Source organism: Battus philenor, unplaced genomic scaffold (genome assembly GCF_028537555.1).
Source record: "Battus philenor isolate CCGP_79_NKW_IND1 unplaced genomic scaffold, ilBatPhil1.0.hap1 SCAF_27, whole genome shotgun sequence".
Lineage (NCBI taxonomy): Eukaryota > Metazoa > Arthropoda > Insecta > Lepidoptera > Papilionidae > Battus > Battus philenor.
The window spans coordinates 10725685-10742202 of record NW_027181690.1 but is presented as its reverse complement, the minus strand read 5'-3'; the positions used below and the strand labels follow the sequence as shown (position 1 = coordinate 10742202).

The 16518-nt window shown below is 33.6% G+C and overlaps 1 protein-coding gene across 1 annotated transcript in view; it reads left to right on the top strand.

Annotated features, from left to right (window-relative positions):
• The first annotated feature begins 4441 nt into the window (after window positions 1-4441).
• The window catches only part of LOC137925769 (facilitated trehalose transporter Tret1-2 homolog), a 52942-nt gene continuing 40865 nt past the window's right edge, over window positions 4442-16518 (top strand). Inside the window, exon 1 of the mRNA XM_068769237.1 lies at window positions 4442-4578. Within this exon, the coding sequence (XP_068625338.1) occupies window positions 4442-4578 (137 nt within the window). The remainder of the gene's footprint in view (window positions 4579-16518) is intronic.

Here is a 16518-nt window from a genome sequence, read left to right as displayed (position 1 = left end):
TAAAGAGTCTTTAAACATGTCTTCGTCTTTTCAGCCGATGAACGCCCACTGCTGGGCATAAGCTTCTCTCAAAGATCCTCACGATGATCGATCCTGCACTGCCCGAATTTAGCTACTTGTCTAGATTTTAACTACAGTAATACCCCGCTTTACGCGAGGGATACGTTCCAAAAAAAATCGCGTTAACTGTAATTCGCGTATAACGAGGTTTATGATTATACATAGTCAAAAATTATTACAAAAAAATAAAAATCATTTTAATCAATCACTTTAATTCTGGGAACACTTTATGCAACACATACTCTTAATTTTTACGGAAAAATACATCTATTGTCTTTTGGGTAACGTTTTGTTCTTGTAAAATTCGTTCATAACACCCAACACTGTTTTTAATTGTTTGACAGATGGTCAAGACACCATAGAGAAGTTGGTGACTACATTATATTTATACGCATTAATGGGGAGTCTACCCGTTGCGTCGATTGTCATAGTTGTTACATTTGTGTATATAAATACAGTAATACCCCGCTTTACGCGACCCCGTTATACGCGGTTTCACTATAACGCGAATTGCAAATTTCGCGCTCAAATGCCTCGAATTATGCGAAAGAGTGCGTATAAATAGAATGTAGTCATCAACTTCTCTATGGTGTCTTGACCATCTGTCAAACAATTAAAAACAGTGTTGGGTTTTATGAACGTATTTTACAAGAACGTAAAAAAAAAACGTTACCCAAAAGAGAATAGATGTATTTTTCCGTAAAAAAAGAGTATGTGTTGCATAAAGTGTTCCTAGAATTAATGTGATTGATTAAAATGATTTGTATTTTTTTTGTAATAATTTTTGACTATGTTTAATCATAAACCTCGTTATACGCGAATTTCAGTTAACGCGATTTTTTTTGGAACGTATCCCTCGCGTAAAGCGGGGTATTACTGTATATACATTTATATATGATATTTGGATTCAAATTTAGAATTGGACAAACCAATCAAGAGTTTGAAAGGTTGAACCAAATAGATTCGAATTAATCGGTCTGCGGTCTATATATAATGAGATGGCAACCAACGGAACGTTGTGGTCTGAGATTTTCGTGAAACTTTGCATTTAAAATGAGAAAAGAGGTTCAATTCCTTTTTATATTAAAAAAGAAAAAAATTATAATAACTTATACGAATTTTACAATATATTTTACGTATATTTGGTAAAGATTCATGAGTGAATATACGGAGTAATTGGTGATAAAAAACAACCTTTTAGAGGTTGTATGTATGAATCGTTGTTCAGCAAAAAAGCGGTGAAGATTTTACGTCATACAAATTTGTTAGGTTTTTTTTTAATTCAAATGTGACTGGCCAGTAAATGTTGGCAGTAAAAAGTCTACAGGGAGAGATAGTACAATAATTAATTGTAATATACAGTAATTGATAATTTTGAGTTTTCTTAGTATGTACCATATATCATAATCTGTGATCTAGTCCTGATATTAATCCGCTTGGATTTAGATCAGGACTAGGTAGACCATTCAGACCAGAAATTTTCTAAGTAAGAAAATGACCAATATTTAGCCACTTCCGCACATGCAGTGGTAGTCGTGCAATAAAATGCACCGCCCGCCAGCCCGCTGATAAATGCGTATGCGGCAAACAATGCGAATCACACAACCGCCATGGACTTCCGCGAGGTAACGCCTGATTCCATTAAACAGATATTTTCTGTCAAAAACGAAGAAGATTTCATTGTACCTATCAACATTCCAGTACACAAACATTTGACTAATTTTTTTATTTTAATCATTTGATTTTAAAAATCCGCCATACCTGCTTCATGTAATGCTATCACATTCGATTCTCTTTATCAACCCACTACATATTAATATCATATATATTTTCATCCATATATTGGCGCGAAAATAAGTAATAGTGACAGATTCCAAATTTAAAAGCGATCTTTTGTTTATTTTTAATTATAGCAGTATTTATGGCCAGATTAGATATAAATTTTTTAATGTTATTTATAAGTAAAGCATTTGACCTGTCTCGTCTGATGTTAAGCAATGACGTCTATGATACTACATGCTTGCCTAGATGAAACCTATTCACTGTTGAACACTCCTAAGTTATAGTTGGAAATAATGGCGCCTAGTTATTCCATCGCTGATCGCGCTGTAAAAGTACAGTAATACCCCGCTTTACGCGAGGGATACGTTCCAAAAAAAATCGCGTTAACTGAAATTCGCGTATAACGAGGATAATGATTATACATAGTCAAAAATTATCAAAAAAAATACAAATAATTTTAATCAATCACTTTAATTCTAGGAACACTTTATGCAACACATACTCTTATTTTTTACGGAAAAATACATCTTTTGTCTTTTGGGTAACGTTTTTTTTACGTTCTTGTAAAATACGTTCATAACACCCAACACTGTTTTTAATTGTTTGACAGATGGTCAAGACACCATAGAGAAGTTGATGACTACATTATATTTATACGCACGTTTTCGTGTAATTCGAGGCATTTGAGCGCGAAATTTGCAATTCGCGTTATAGTGAAACCGCGTATAACGGGGTCGCGTAAAGCGGGGTATTAATGTATTAGCAGAACGCTTACGTGTTTTTGTAAGGAATTTCGTATTGCGGTCTGATGGAAGAAAGAGATATAAGATGCTCCAAGCTCTAGAGCGCACGTCATTGTTACCAATCAGCCTCTTGGCTCGTCTCTTGAAGTCTTAAGCTTCGAGCTGGTACTTCAATCCATCATCTCCACAATCTTCATCCTTAATCTAGTGCTGGTGTAAAATACTGCGGAACCTTCCCCCGACTACCCAGCCTTTTTAGTTAATTAACCAATTTGTTTTATTAAACGGTTTTATTTAGTTCGACCCGTACGGAATTTATTTGGGTCAAAATTAGAAATTGAAATTTAAACATCTTCCCGTTGTCATGTTGATCTGAAATATGGTGCACGCGTTTAATTTAGATGACAATACAATATAATAAAATCAATAACAATATAAATCTAAGATGGCCGCCGATACAAAATGGCGGATTACATATTTTTCCTTAACCCCCTCAATATGAGTATCAAATGAAAGGGCTACACTAGTAAAACACGATGATTATGTCAAAATTTAAAATTCAAGATGGACGCCGTTCCAATATGGCGGACTAGGTACATATTTTCCCACAACCACCACAATATTGGTATCAAAAAACCGTTTAACTTAAAAGTTTTTTAAATGTATTTATACAATATAGTAATAAAGTTTAATAAAACGATATAAGATCTCATTACGGGAAATGCGAGAAAAAAATTGTTCATTTTTTGTTAGCGAAATAGACCGCAAGTAATGAAGCCATCTCTTCCGAAGTTATTAAGAATAATGGCGTACTCCACACCTTGCAATTAACGTTAGTCCGTTTTTTCAAATCTCCCGACTGATATACAGGCAACTGTAATAGCTTTACCACTGCTAGGCATATTTGGGTCTAAAGTACTTATTACTTTGTCATCTAAATCTTTTTCAAATAAAAAAATTAGAAGCCATTTTGAAAGTAAACTTTTAACGTATGTTTTAATAAGCAGTAAGACCACAGTTGGACTTAAACCTCCCCCTATAGTTCTAACAAGACCTATTCGAAGCGGTACATGTAGCAAAATTCGTATAACTCAAAATATATGTTACTTTTCTATGTTATTATTTAAGAGGAAAAAAATGGTATGTCGAAATTCGAGAGGACATTTTGGAAGAAAACTTTTAAGACAAGTAGTATTATTACTAAGCGGTTAGATCACACCTGGACTTAAGCCTCCTCCTATATTTGTAATAAGACCTTTTTTAAACGGTCTTCGTATAAAATATGTCACTTTTTTAATTCTTCAACGATAAAATTGATATGTAGAAATTTAAGATACCGTTTTCAGATATATATATATATATATATATGTGTGTGTGTGTGTGTGTGTATCTATACAAACAGATAGCTTTAATAGGTGGCCATGTATGTATAGGCAATAGGTGTTTTATAGGTGTTCATCGTCAAAAAGATATATATATATCCATATATTTACAATAGGACCGGTTTGGAGGCTTTGTGGATGGACATCGTACTCTGCGCTTGCACTTCAGAATCTAAAGGTCCAAACGTCCATTCTTCGTGCTATGCGCTCTGCCCACTGTCCCTTCTATTTTCAAAACCGCTATGATAACGATAGGGCAGATCAGCTGCCGAGGATGAGACTTTGAAGTATAAAATAAGATCGGACTACTAGGAATGCCCCATATCATTGGTCAGACGGAAGCTTAGGCTGGGAACACTTGACGAATGGTATAGGAGGAACATGGAAATACGGCATCGACAACGCGGAAATTCGTCCCGGACTCTTGGCTTACCTTGCACTCCGTAGCATCGTGCTGAACACGTCTTAGCTCAGATGATCACGCGGCACGAGGGATTCCAGGAGTACCTTCACAAGTCTAAGATCAAGGAAAGTTCCTCGTGCTTCTGTAAGACGGGGCTGGACCAGGTCATGGTGCAACTGGAGGCCAAGGGTCCCGCAGGACTTCCGATGCAATTCCGAGCTCTTGATAGGAATAAAAATTAGTGAAGACAGTATCGCTTCACTAATAAATGATGATGAAAGTTGAACTGCGTTTCTCAAACACTGCAGGGTCATAGTTGAGGACGTGATCAAATAAAACAAGTCGGGTAAACATGTAAAAACGGGAGGAAATGATAATAAAAGCAAAATAAAAATTGTAAACAATATATGATCAGATCGTATTTTCTCTCTCTTCGGTTTCGTAACAGTTGTGATGACGAGAAATCAAGGCGGATCTTGGAGGCTCCGAAAGAATGCCGAAATTGAGACTTTAGTAGCACAGCCAAATATCATTGGTGAATATAAATCTCAACGAATCCGCTGGCTTGGTCACTTGGAGCGAATGGGATCGGATCGGAGCGTGAAGGTAGCGTACCTGGAAAAACCGAGGGGTCGAAGACCAGTGGGTAGACCCAGGTATCGCTGGATCGATCGCGTTGAGGCAGACTTGCGCGAATTGAATGTCAACCAATGGCAGACGATGGCGCAAGATAGAGGAAAGTGGAAGTCTCTCGCTTCGGAGGCCAAGACGCATTTTGGGTCACTGAGCCAGCGGAGTAAGTAAGTGAGTAAAAAATATATGAAGATAATAACAAAATATATGAGAAAAACTAGAAATAATGTAATAAATTTAAAATCTTGTGGAGACCTGTCCAAAACAAGATAAGAAAGTACGAGATAGATCCTAAAAAAATACGCTAGGCTATTGGCAACTTTCATTCTTCGACAATATTCCGGGAGTATAAAGAATCATTTCACATTTACACTACGTTTATTCCGTGATAATATTCCTGAACGATGGTCACTGTGAAAGGTTTGCTCAACTGATCTAGTCTCATTTCCGTTGCAATCAAAACCTGCGATCGATCTCGTTTTGGAGAGCGACGAACTCGACCGACAGACTTTGTTCAAGTTGGCGTTTATATGCGCTTTTTAATCGTTGAATATTTTAACATAAGCAGTAAGTTACTGACTCGGAACTCTGATCAGTTGGAAAGAGCCGAAAACTCAACAGATGCTCTTTTAAAATTAAATTTATCATTTTTATGTGTACATTATAATATTAAACATTTAAATGAGTCAACAATGCTGTGCTATAGTTTAAATTTCGTTGCGAATCGAATCATAAACGAGGAGATTCTCAGAAGAACCAAGATCACCGACGTAGCTCGAAGAAATGCTCGTTTGAAGTTGCAGTGGGCACGGCATATTGCTCGTGCAACCATGTGTTGGGTTACCACCGCTCTATTGAATGTTGTATTTTATCTCACTTTAATTGACCACACTTTACAAAATTCTATTACACTATAATCCATTCTATTATTTTCCTAAAAAATTATTATTTATCATCACATGAGGTGAAAGACGCCACCACTGCAAGGATAACATTGACTAACACCACTATTATTATTATAAATGTATCGAGAACAACGCCATCTAGTTGCATCGCTTGCAACATCATGCAGTTTTATCGATACAAATAGTTTAATTTAGCGCCATTTAACGGCATTCGAAAGCCATTCCTTTAATGCATATGAGAAAAATACAAATTTCGTACAAAGAGCAAATAAAACATTAATTTAAAACAGCAACAAACCTGCCCTTAACAAAATAAATAAAAAGATGCATCATATTGAATCACATATATTTAAATATTTCCAGATGTAGTAACCACTAACTTACGCCTCTACAGACTTATTTGTAATAAGACCTATTCGTTCTAGTCTTTGTAGCGAAATTCGTATAACTCCATAATAAATTTTACTTTCCTATATAATTATTTAACGAAAAAAATTGAATTATATATAGAACTTTGAGAAGCCTTTTGAAAAGATTTATAAGACTTCGACGACGTATTTATTATATATTATTACATATAGAATAACTTAAATTTAAGTACCATCAACAGTCAAGTAAAACTTACTATGTCAAAACTAATCTGCATTCCCTAACGAGTTTAATATGTTAAGAAAAGCTCACTTTATACTTACTCGTTATATAAAAACAGGCACATGATTCACAGACCTTTCAGACAGGGTAACTGTTTTGGCAGGAATCCTGAATTTCAATTGACGTGTTTAATTCAATTCACCTAATGAAACTGGCGCCAAACATACAATTTTTTGGCAGGAACAAAGAGGATTTTGAGTATGATTGAGATGAGTAAGATATAACATACTATCAATGTCATACAGTGTCATTTGCTATAGGTGTAAAAGTTTTTAAGTTTTCAAGTTATTTATATTTTTAAGTTATCTATACATTCATCCATTTAAACCTCTTACAACTGCAATCGATCATCCTGTATATAAAGATATAAATATAATAGCATAGAGAAAAGGAAGGAAATTGGTAATGACGTAAATACAAAGTACAACGGGCGGTCTCATCACACAAGGCAATCTCTTACAGACAACCATAGTATTAAAACAGTAGAAGTATAAATAATGGGTAGTTTACGTATACAAAACATACATATATATGTTTATAGTATATATAGTTATAATAAATAAGGTAATTGATTTGGATCGCACTTGCCTCTGAAAGAATAAAGAAACAGAGGAAGAAAAAGAAATGATTTAACAGATAAATAATCACAGATCTAGTAAATATTTCTTAACAATTTTCAAAAAATAGGCAGTGAGCTAGCATGTCTTATGTTCAGCGGTAAATCATTCCACAATCGAAAGGACTGTGTGGTAAAAATAATGATAATGTAATAAGATAAAATATTTTCAAAAGTATTGCAACATATGAAAATTAATATTTACTATCTGTTCATACAGACTATTGCCAGAAGTTATTGACTCGGATACATTTGTACAGGTTGATTTATGTTTAAAAACTTTGAAAGTTTTAAATCACAAATGTGCTATACATTCGCTATTTAAAGTTTTTACTTTTGTGATCAATCATCCTGTGTGCTAGTAACATAATGGAGTGTTCCAAACAAGTTTCAATTGAGAATTTAAAACCTGCACTTAAAGATCGGTGACAAAGAGATTTATTTATACACGATAAATACGCTCCGAAAGCTTTGTCGAATGGAATTTCGTAAAATTCAACTCGAAGAATCGTTACATTTGGGAATTTTCGCCTTTGTCGTTTTAAGCGTCATGTCATTTAAATTCAAATTTACACATCGAATACAATATGTATTATACTTATGGCTATAAAAGTTGTATTGCGGAGGGTAATCTTTTACCTTGTGACATTTATTCACACTGGGACATACTAATACGTACAAACACAGGATCACATACTCTTACACACTCTCACACATCGATACGACTATATATCACAGAGTTCCCCAAACTTTTTTGTGTCGTAGACCCCTTGCCATGTTTTTCCATGTTGGGTAGACCCCCTACTTACCTGATATCGATTTCCTGTGAATTTCTAACTGTAGTGAAGTTTAGTGTTAAAAACTTGTTAATTTAATAATCCTACAACTTACACAATTTTATTAACATATACAAAGAATTTTTTTTCTTTATTGGGAATTTTGATAAATAATGTAAAAATCGAACTATTATACCGACAATATCACTGTCGAAAATAAAAGTTTTTTTTTTCGATTATTCAATTTTTAAAATATCGTCTATTTAATTTTATCAATCGGCTAGCTACAAATATGTCGCACACTTATATATAAAAACTAGCTGATCCCGCAAACGTTGTTTTGCAAAAAAAATTAAAGTTTTTAATTAACAAATGAAAGATAAGGGTTGATCGTAGAGGGGTGAAAATTTAGGTTTGTATGTATTTTTGTATGCTGTATCATAATAAAATAAAAACCAAAAAAATTGTCTAAAAAATTAAAAATAAAATTTAGGGGTGGACCACCCTTATCACTTAGGGGTATAAAAAATAGATAGTAGCCGATTCTCAGACCTACTAAATACGCATATAAAATTTGGTAAAAATCGGTCAAGCCGTTTCGGAGGAGTTCAAGTTCGAACACCGTGACACGAGAATTTTATATATTAGATATATCGACATATAGTAAAGTGGTTCTAGTATTGTGGTCTATTTACGTCAACGTTGAAATATCGTGTTACGTAGTTACGTGAATGTAGCGCGATGCGTTATTTGTTTGGAGGCTCTTGTTTACGTAGGGGTAGAATAAATAGTCGGTTATTTATACCCGCTTAAGCCTCCCTTGTTTTGTGTGATATTATCATACTATCTAGTTGTCATTTCATATAAGCAGGAATTTTATATGTACGTATACATTATTTTATTTACTCTTTTCTCCCACTTCACCTGCCTGCAACCTGGCAACGAACTTGAATTTAGATGTTAAACATCTAAATTCAAGTTCGTTGTCAGTACGCACGAGAAAACATTTCATTCCTCGAGTCAATATATATATATATTTAATTTATATACAGGTTTTGTCGTAAATAGTGAATAATCCATCAACTAGGGTTAGTCCTGTTGTCCAGTAAAAAAATAATGCACTTTTTATGTTAGGGTTGGCAACACTGTGAAAATTAGAAATATTTTTGTTTTTATTTTTTTTTCGAAATTTTTCTACAGCGACTAGTAATTTGCACATAACTTTCACAAATGAAGGTATTGTAATGTAATTTTTTTTTAATTTACTCAGCAATACTTGCACTATCTAAGAAAATTACTATATTATGTATAACTTTTTCGAAACCTATAAAAATTTGTATTAGAAGTCAAATTTATTTTTGTTTGTTAGTTGTCAATTTTTAACCATTCATTGCAAAAAAAATGATACCGCTCCATAATTGTCTATTGTTTTAAAAACTTGCTCAGTTTGTCTTGTTTATAAAAATATATAATAATTAATGATTGATAACCAAAATTACTTTGTAGGAGCGAAACGCGGTCAGAAAGTTGTTTTTTTCTATTATGCGTGTATGTACCGATTTAGACAGTTTGACTAATTTATATGATTTACACAATAAATAAATGCTATTGTATAACGCAATATAGCCCATAGCACTTCAAAATAATAAAATTATTTTATATTAAAGATTTTTGACTAAGTTCATACCAGTTGTAACGGATAATCTCGGTGGAAAAATAATAGATCCATTTGAGTTGGTAGCAACATTAAATATTGAAATATATTTGCACTTTTTGCAAAATATTTTACTTGAGGTGATGGATGATGTACCACTGGAGGCAAGGAGGGGAATGTGGCTGCAAAATGAGGGGTGTCCCACGTATTATGCTGTTCTGGTGCGAGAATATTTAACACGTTCTCCGCCAACGAGGTCAGTGCTGACCGTCAGCGAAGTTCCCCTTTAGGCCTATTAAAGATCATAAACCTGTTTAAAATTTACTAAATTGTTTTTTGATTTTATTCTTTTACTCATAAATCATGCGGAAGATCTTGGAACCAGCGAGAAATCAAGACGGATCTTGGAGGCTCCGAAAGAATGCCGAAATTGAGACTTTAGTAGCACAGCCAAATATCATTGGCGAATATAAAGCTCAACGAATCCGCTGGCTTGGTCACTTGGAGCGAATGGGATCGGATCGGAGCGTGAAGGTAGCGTACCTGGAAAAACCGAGGGATCGAAAACCAGTGGGTAGACCCAGGTATCGCTGGATCGATCGTGTTGAGGCAGACTTGCGCGAATTGAATGTCAACCAATGGCAAACGATGGCGCAAGATAGAGGAAAGTGGAAGTCTCTCGCTTCGGAGGCCAAGACCCACTTTGGGTCACTGAGCCAGCGGAGTAAGTAAGTATTCTTTTACTCAAATGTGGTTGTAACAAAAGTCAATTTGAGGCATTGTTTATGGAAATAACATCAGGTAGCATTGACCGATAGGGCCTGGACAGGAAACTGAGTTTTTTTTTTCTCGGCATAGAACGTGTTAAACAGTTGATACCCAAATAGGTGGATTGGGTGCATGGGTCCAATTTTATGCCCACCACTACCACTACCATCTGAATTAAACCTACTGGACTTTTTATTGAGGATGATGTGCAGCAAAAATACCTCAATCTGTAAAAGCTATGAGCAAAATACTATCCGCGGTAGAAAATTTTCGAAAAAAAAATATTTATAATTTTCAGTGTTGCCAACCCTAACATAAAGAGTATGTTTTTTTGTAGTTGGACAACAGAGCTAGCCCCAGTTAACGGATTATCCACTATTTATGACAGACCCTGTATATTTAGTCCCAAAGTTTAATTAAGTTTAATTACCTTTACAACCTTTTTTGTCCTCTGCAAACCATAAACCGGTAACATCAGGTGCGTTCTTCCCCATGGAAAAGTGGCCTGGCAATCGATTATCCACCATGCTTAAAAGGTTATATCAAAGCCTATTGAGTGCATATTGAACGAGCTTCGTGATATAATATGCCACGATATTGATCAGACAGGGAATATACAGGATGTTTGGTGGCATGTGTAAAGGCTTTAAATGTAAATACATATTATTAGAAACATACTTTTACATCTATTATTCATCACGCTTTATAAACAAATATCTCTGAAAACTATACATTTTCTGTCAGCATCATGTTGTACTATATTTACTAATAACTTTATTATTAAGTAAGAAAAATACCAATATTTAGCCACTTCCGCACATGCAGTGGTAGTCGTGCAACAAAGCGCACCGCCCGCCAGCCCGCTGATAAATGCGTATGCGGCAAACAATGCGAATTACACAACTGCCACCGTTAAATCACTCAACACGTGTTTCACCCTTCCACGGGGCATCTTCAGGAGTTATGTTATACCGATTAGTGCCAAACACAGAGATTGGACTCTCAGACTCAGAATTTGGCAGTGGCGGTTGTGTGATTCGCATTGTTTGCCGCATAGGTATTTATCAGTGGGCTGACGGGCGGTGCACTTTGTTCCACGACTACCACTGCATGTGCGGAAACGGCAAAATATTGGTCCTTTTCTTACTTAGGATGGATTTCCGCAAGGTAACGCCTGATTCCATTAAATAACACTTTATTATTAGTATATGCTATTTACATATGTATATATGTATATATATGTATGTCTTGTACACGTTAACTACCCGTTATTTATACTTCTACTGTTTTCTAGCGTTCACGATAAAGAATATTAAAATAAGAAGTAAAAAAATGTCTGAAAAACATATATATATATATATTACATATATATTACATATATATATATATATATATATATATTACAGTGTGTGCGTGAGAGAGTGAATGTGTGTGTTTGTGTTTTTCAGACATTTTTTTACTTCTTATTTTAATATTCTTTATCGTGAACGCTAGAAAACAGTAGAAGTATAAATAACGGGTAGTTATATATATATATATATATATATATATATATATATATATATATATATATATATATATATATATATATATATATAACGACAATATACTGTGATAATTTTTTATTTACTAAACTTTACTCCAAGAGAGTCTAGATGTTATATTTGATTACTTTAATAGCTATAGTATATAGATATATAGAATGTATAGAATCTGTATATATAGATGTATAGAAATCTCTATGTGTGTTCAATTATTGATGACCACAGCCATCGCTGAAAGCAATACGCATTTGTAACAATGGTTAGTCCTGAATCGACATTGATATTTTCGTCCATTGATCATAGTTCATTAATATTTTATTTTCACCTTTAAGTGACTTGGCGTGCTTAACAAAACAATTTTTACTATCTAGTTTATATGATGGAAAAGTACGTTTTTAATACTGTATACATGACTTTAATTTTTACGAAAAATTAATTTTTATTTTTTCACACGTACGGAAAAATATATGGTCACCCTTGCCATGATATTGTATTGAACGAACAGGGAATATACAGAGATGATTAATAAAAGTTGTGAAGGCTTTAATGGGTTAGAGAACCTCCCGTGCACCGTAAAGAGCTGGGCAGAGACCGCGTCCACCTCGATACTGCGGAGCACGCGGTAGGCTGAAATGGCGTTCGGAAAAAATGTCCTCGTTATTGAAGCCGTCGTTCCTTCCATATACCTCCTGTTCCATTCGTCGAGCGACTCCAATCTCAGTTGTCGCTTGACCCCCAACAGTTGTTGGACGAGCGATGTGATTTTTTTTTCTTATTTTGTTTACAGACACACAACCTTTAATCATAATATTCTTATCCTATCTAAGACCACATACACTAGTAAATTCTACACTAAATAATGCTAGCCTAGCTGTGGTAGATCAGCAGTAGAGGAATGAGATTTGCGATCGTATGTCGCGGCTTCGATTTTCGGGATACAATCTTATATTACACTTTATCCATTAATTATATGGGATTGCTACTGCTTACAAAGAACTAAACAGAGGATGGGCAGCAGCATCATCTGCGTACCATAATACCACACTGCGATGGTCAACCCTGCCAAGCATGGCGATTATGATGTAAATTCACTTTTTATTGTGATCAATTTAATAATACTGTACTTATGTTGAAAATTCAACTAAAAAGGTTATATATTTATATAAAACTATTTATTCTACACGCTAGAAAACATATACATGGTTGAATAATAGTAAAGATAAAAGTAGAATGTGCGGTCTTATCGCATGAGGAAATTTCTTCCGGACAATCATATTATGGAAATAATAGATGGATAAATAACAGGTAACGTGTAAATATATACATGAACATACAAACATATGCATGTAGCATATATACTTAAAAATACAGTTTAATACATGATTAAAAATACAATGATAAATAAAAACATCAGACTGATTTGATTACACTTAATAGAGAAAGAAAAAAGATGAATTAAAGTAATAATAATCACAGGTCTAGTAAGTATTTTTTAATCATTTTCTTACATATAGTATGGAAAGAGTAAGAGTGCTAATAATGGGTAGTTTACGTGTACAAAAAATACATATTTACAAACAAACCAACATAAACATACATAGCTATACATACTTAAACATACATACATATGTATGTAACATATATACTTATAATAAATAAGGTTTAATACATATTATAAATATAATACAATAATAAATAAAAACATCTAACTGACTTCGATCAGTATTGGTTCGATCGCACTTGCCTCAGAAAGAAACAGAAGAAGAAAAAGAAATGAATTAACAGATAGATAATTATAGGTCTAGTAAATGGTTCTTAACCATTTTCTTGAAAATAGGCAGTGAGTTAGCACGTCTTATATTCAGTGGTAAATCATTTCACAATCGAACGGCCTGCGTGGTGAAAGATTTGGCAATAAACGAGGAAGAATCCACTGGTATTATATAGTATATATAGTATTTTTAATTCAAGATTCTCTGATGATCTCAAACACCTCTCATGTGTATCCTGAAGAAATTGAAACCTTGATTTGAGATACGAGCGAGTGAGTGGATTGAAAAAAATATATGAGAAGAATATTATAGAATTATATGAGATTGTATTTCTGGAATCGAACCAGTGACCTATATCGCAAGTCTCAGTCGTCTACCGCTAAGCTACCACTGCTCATTTTACATTTAATAAATAAATAATTGATCAATTTAAAATACTTTAAATTATTTTTTTCTATTGTAATACTTCAGGCACAGAATGCATTATGTCATAAATACATTATAGTACCCGGCGATAAATATTATGTGCCATTATCATCATCATTTATTCCTGTGTCCCCAAGATGGGTCAAAAGGCGTCCACAGTACGTCGCCATCCCGAGCGGTCTTGAGTCTCGCGCTTTACTTCGCTCCACGTCATTCCAACTGCCTTCACTTCTGCAGTGATCGTCCGCCGCCAGGTTTGCTTTGAGGAACCACGTCTTCACTTTGCTTGAGGATTCCATTCTATATCTTGTCTCGGTATGTGATCAGGGTCCTTTCGGAGCGTGTGACCTATCCAGTTCCACTTGCGGCGTTTGATCTGCTGGTCGATCGGCATCTCACCGCAGCGTTTCCAGAGATCTACGTTGGAGATTTTATCAGGCTAGTATATACCGAGAATACGTGTGTGCCATTTTAGTTATTGTTTAAATGAGTCATTATAATAAAAATAGGTATAATGGTGTTTATTATGTACAGTGTAATTTTTCTAAATAATTAAATACGTAAACATAATGTAAACATTTATTTTACCCCAACCTAAATACACCACGTATAGAAAAATTGGTGTATTTTATACATAGAATGAAAATAATTATCAAAAGAAGCAAATGATACTTGTTGTATCAGCTCCTTATAGATACCAAACGGTTTGAATTTCGTGCGTACGACAGAGATAACGCTCTACGAAGCCGAAATTAGACGGATTGTCTTTTTCCAAAGGTTGATGTACATCGTGCGGGTACGGTACAATGTCTTTCTATATAATACTATAAAGCCTTATATCACCTTGAAAAAGCTTTTGAGTTGCGTCCCCTCTTAAAGTCACTTGAAAATGAATAAACAAAATAATGAGCTTTCAAAGTTAAGACGTATTCCGTGCCATAATAACTTACAAAGCACTTTGTTTATATCATAGCAATATTAATATAACAGAGCAGATGTGAGAGAAATACTCGGTGTTTCAGTATGAGTTAGTTCGATGTGATTTCGGTATCTATGGGCTGATATACTATTACATCATTAAAAATACCAGTGGATTCTTCCTCGTTTATGGCCAAATCTTTTACCACGCAGGCCGTTCGATTGTGGAATGATTTACCGCTGATTATAAGACGTGCTAACTCACAGCCTATTTTCAAGAAAATGGTTAAGAACCATTTACTAGACCTGTGATTATCTATCTGTTAATTCATTTTTTTTTTCTTCTTCTGTTTCTTTCAGAGGCAAGTGCGATCGAACCAATACTGATCGAAGTCAGTTAGATGTTTTTATTTATTATTGTATTATATTTATAATATGTATTAAACCTTATTTATTATAAGTATACATGTTATATACATATGTATGTATGTTAAAGTATGTATGTCTATGTATGTTTATGTTCGTTTGTTTGTAAATATGTATTTTTTGTACACGTAAACTACCCATTATTAGCACTCTTACTCTTTTCATACTATATATAAGAAAATGGTTAAAAAATATTTACTAGACCTGTGATTATTATTCCTTTAATTCATTTTTTTTCTTTCGCTATTAAGTGTGATCTAAATCAGTTTGACCTTTTTATTTATCATTGTATTTTTAATCATGTATTAAACTTTATTTTTAAGTATATATGCTACATGCATATGTTTGTATGTTCATGTATATATGTACACGTCAACTACCCGTTATTTATTCCTCTATTATTTCCATAATATGATTGTCCGGAAGAAATTTCATCGTGTGATAAGACCGCCCATTCTACTTTTATCTTTACTATTATTCAACTATGAATATGTTTTCTAGCGTGTACAATAAAGACTTTTAAATAAATAAATATAACCTTTTTAGTTGAATTTTTGATCGAAGTCAGTTAGATGTTTTTATTTATTATTGTATTATATTTATAATATGTATAAAACCTTATTTATTATAAGTATATATGTTAGACATATGTATGTATGTTTAAGTATGTATGTCTATGTATGTTTATGTTCGTTTGTTTGTAAATATGTATTTTTTGTACGCGTAAACTACGCATTATTAGTACTTCTACCTTTTCCATACTATGGTTGTCTGTAAGAGATTGCCTTGTGTGATAAGACCGCCCATTGTACTTTTCTGTATATTATTGTAAAACTTATTAAATATATCTTAACGTGTACAATAAAGAATATTAAATAAAATAAATGATTCAAACTTAGTGCATTCATTATATATCCATTATTGAGTGTACTCATATATAATAAAGTTTCACAATATATCTTAGATCTTTCGTTTCTTAGTTTTAAGTCTAAAATTAAAAGTTTATTATTAAATATACTTTATTATAGTATTCGAGAGTTTTTAGTTGATCTAAATGTG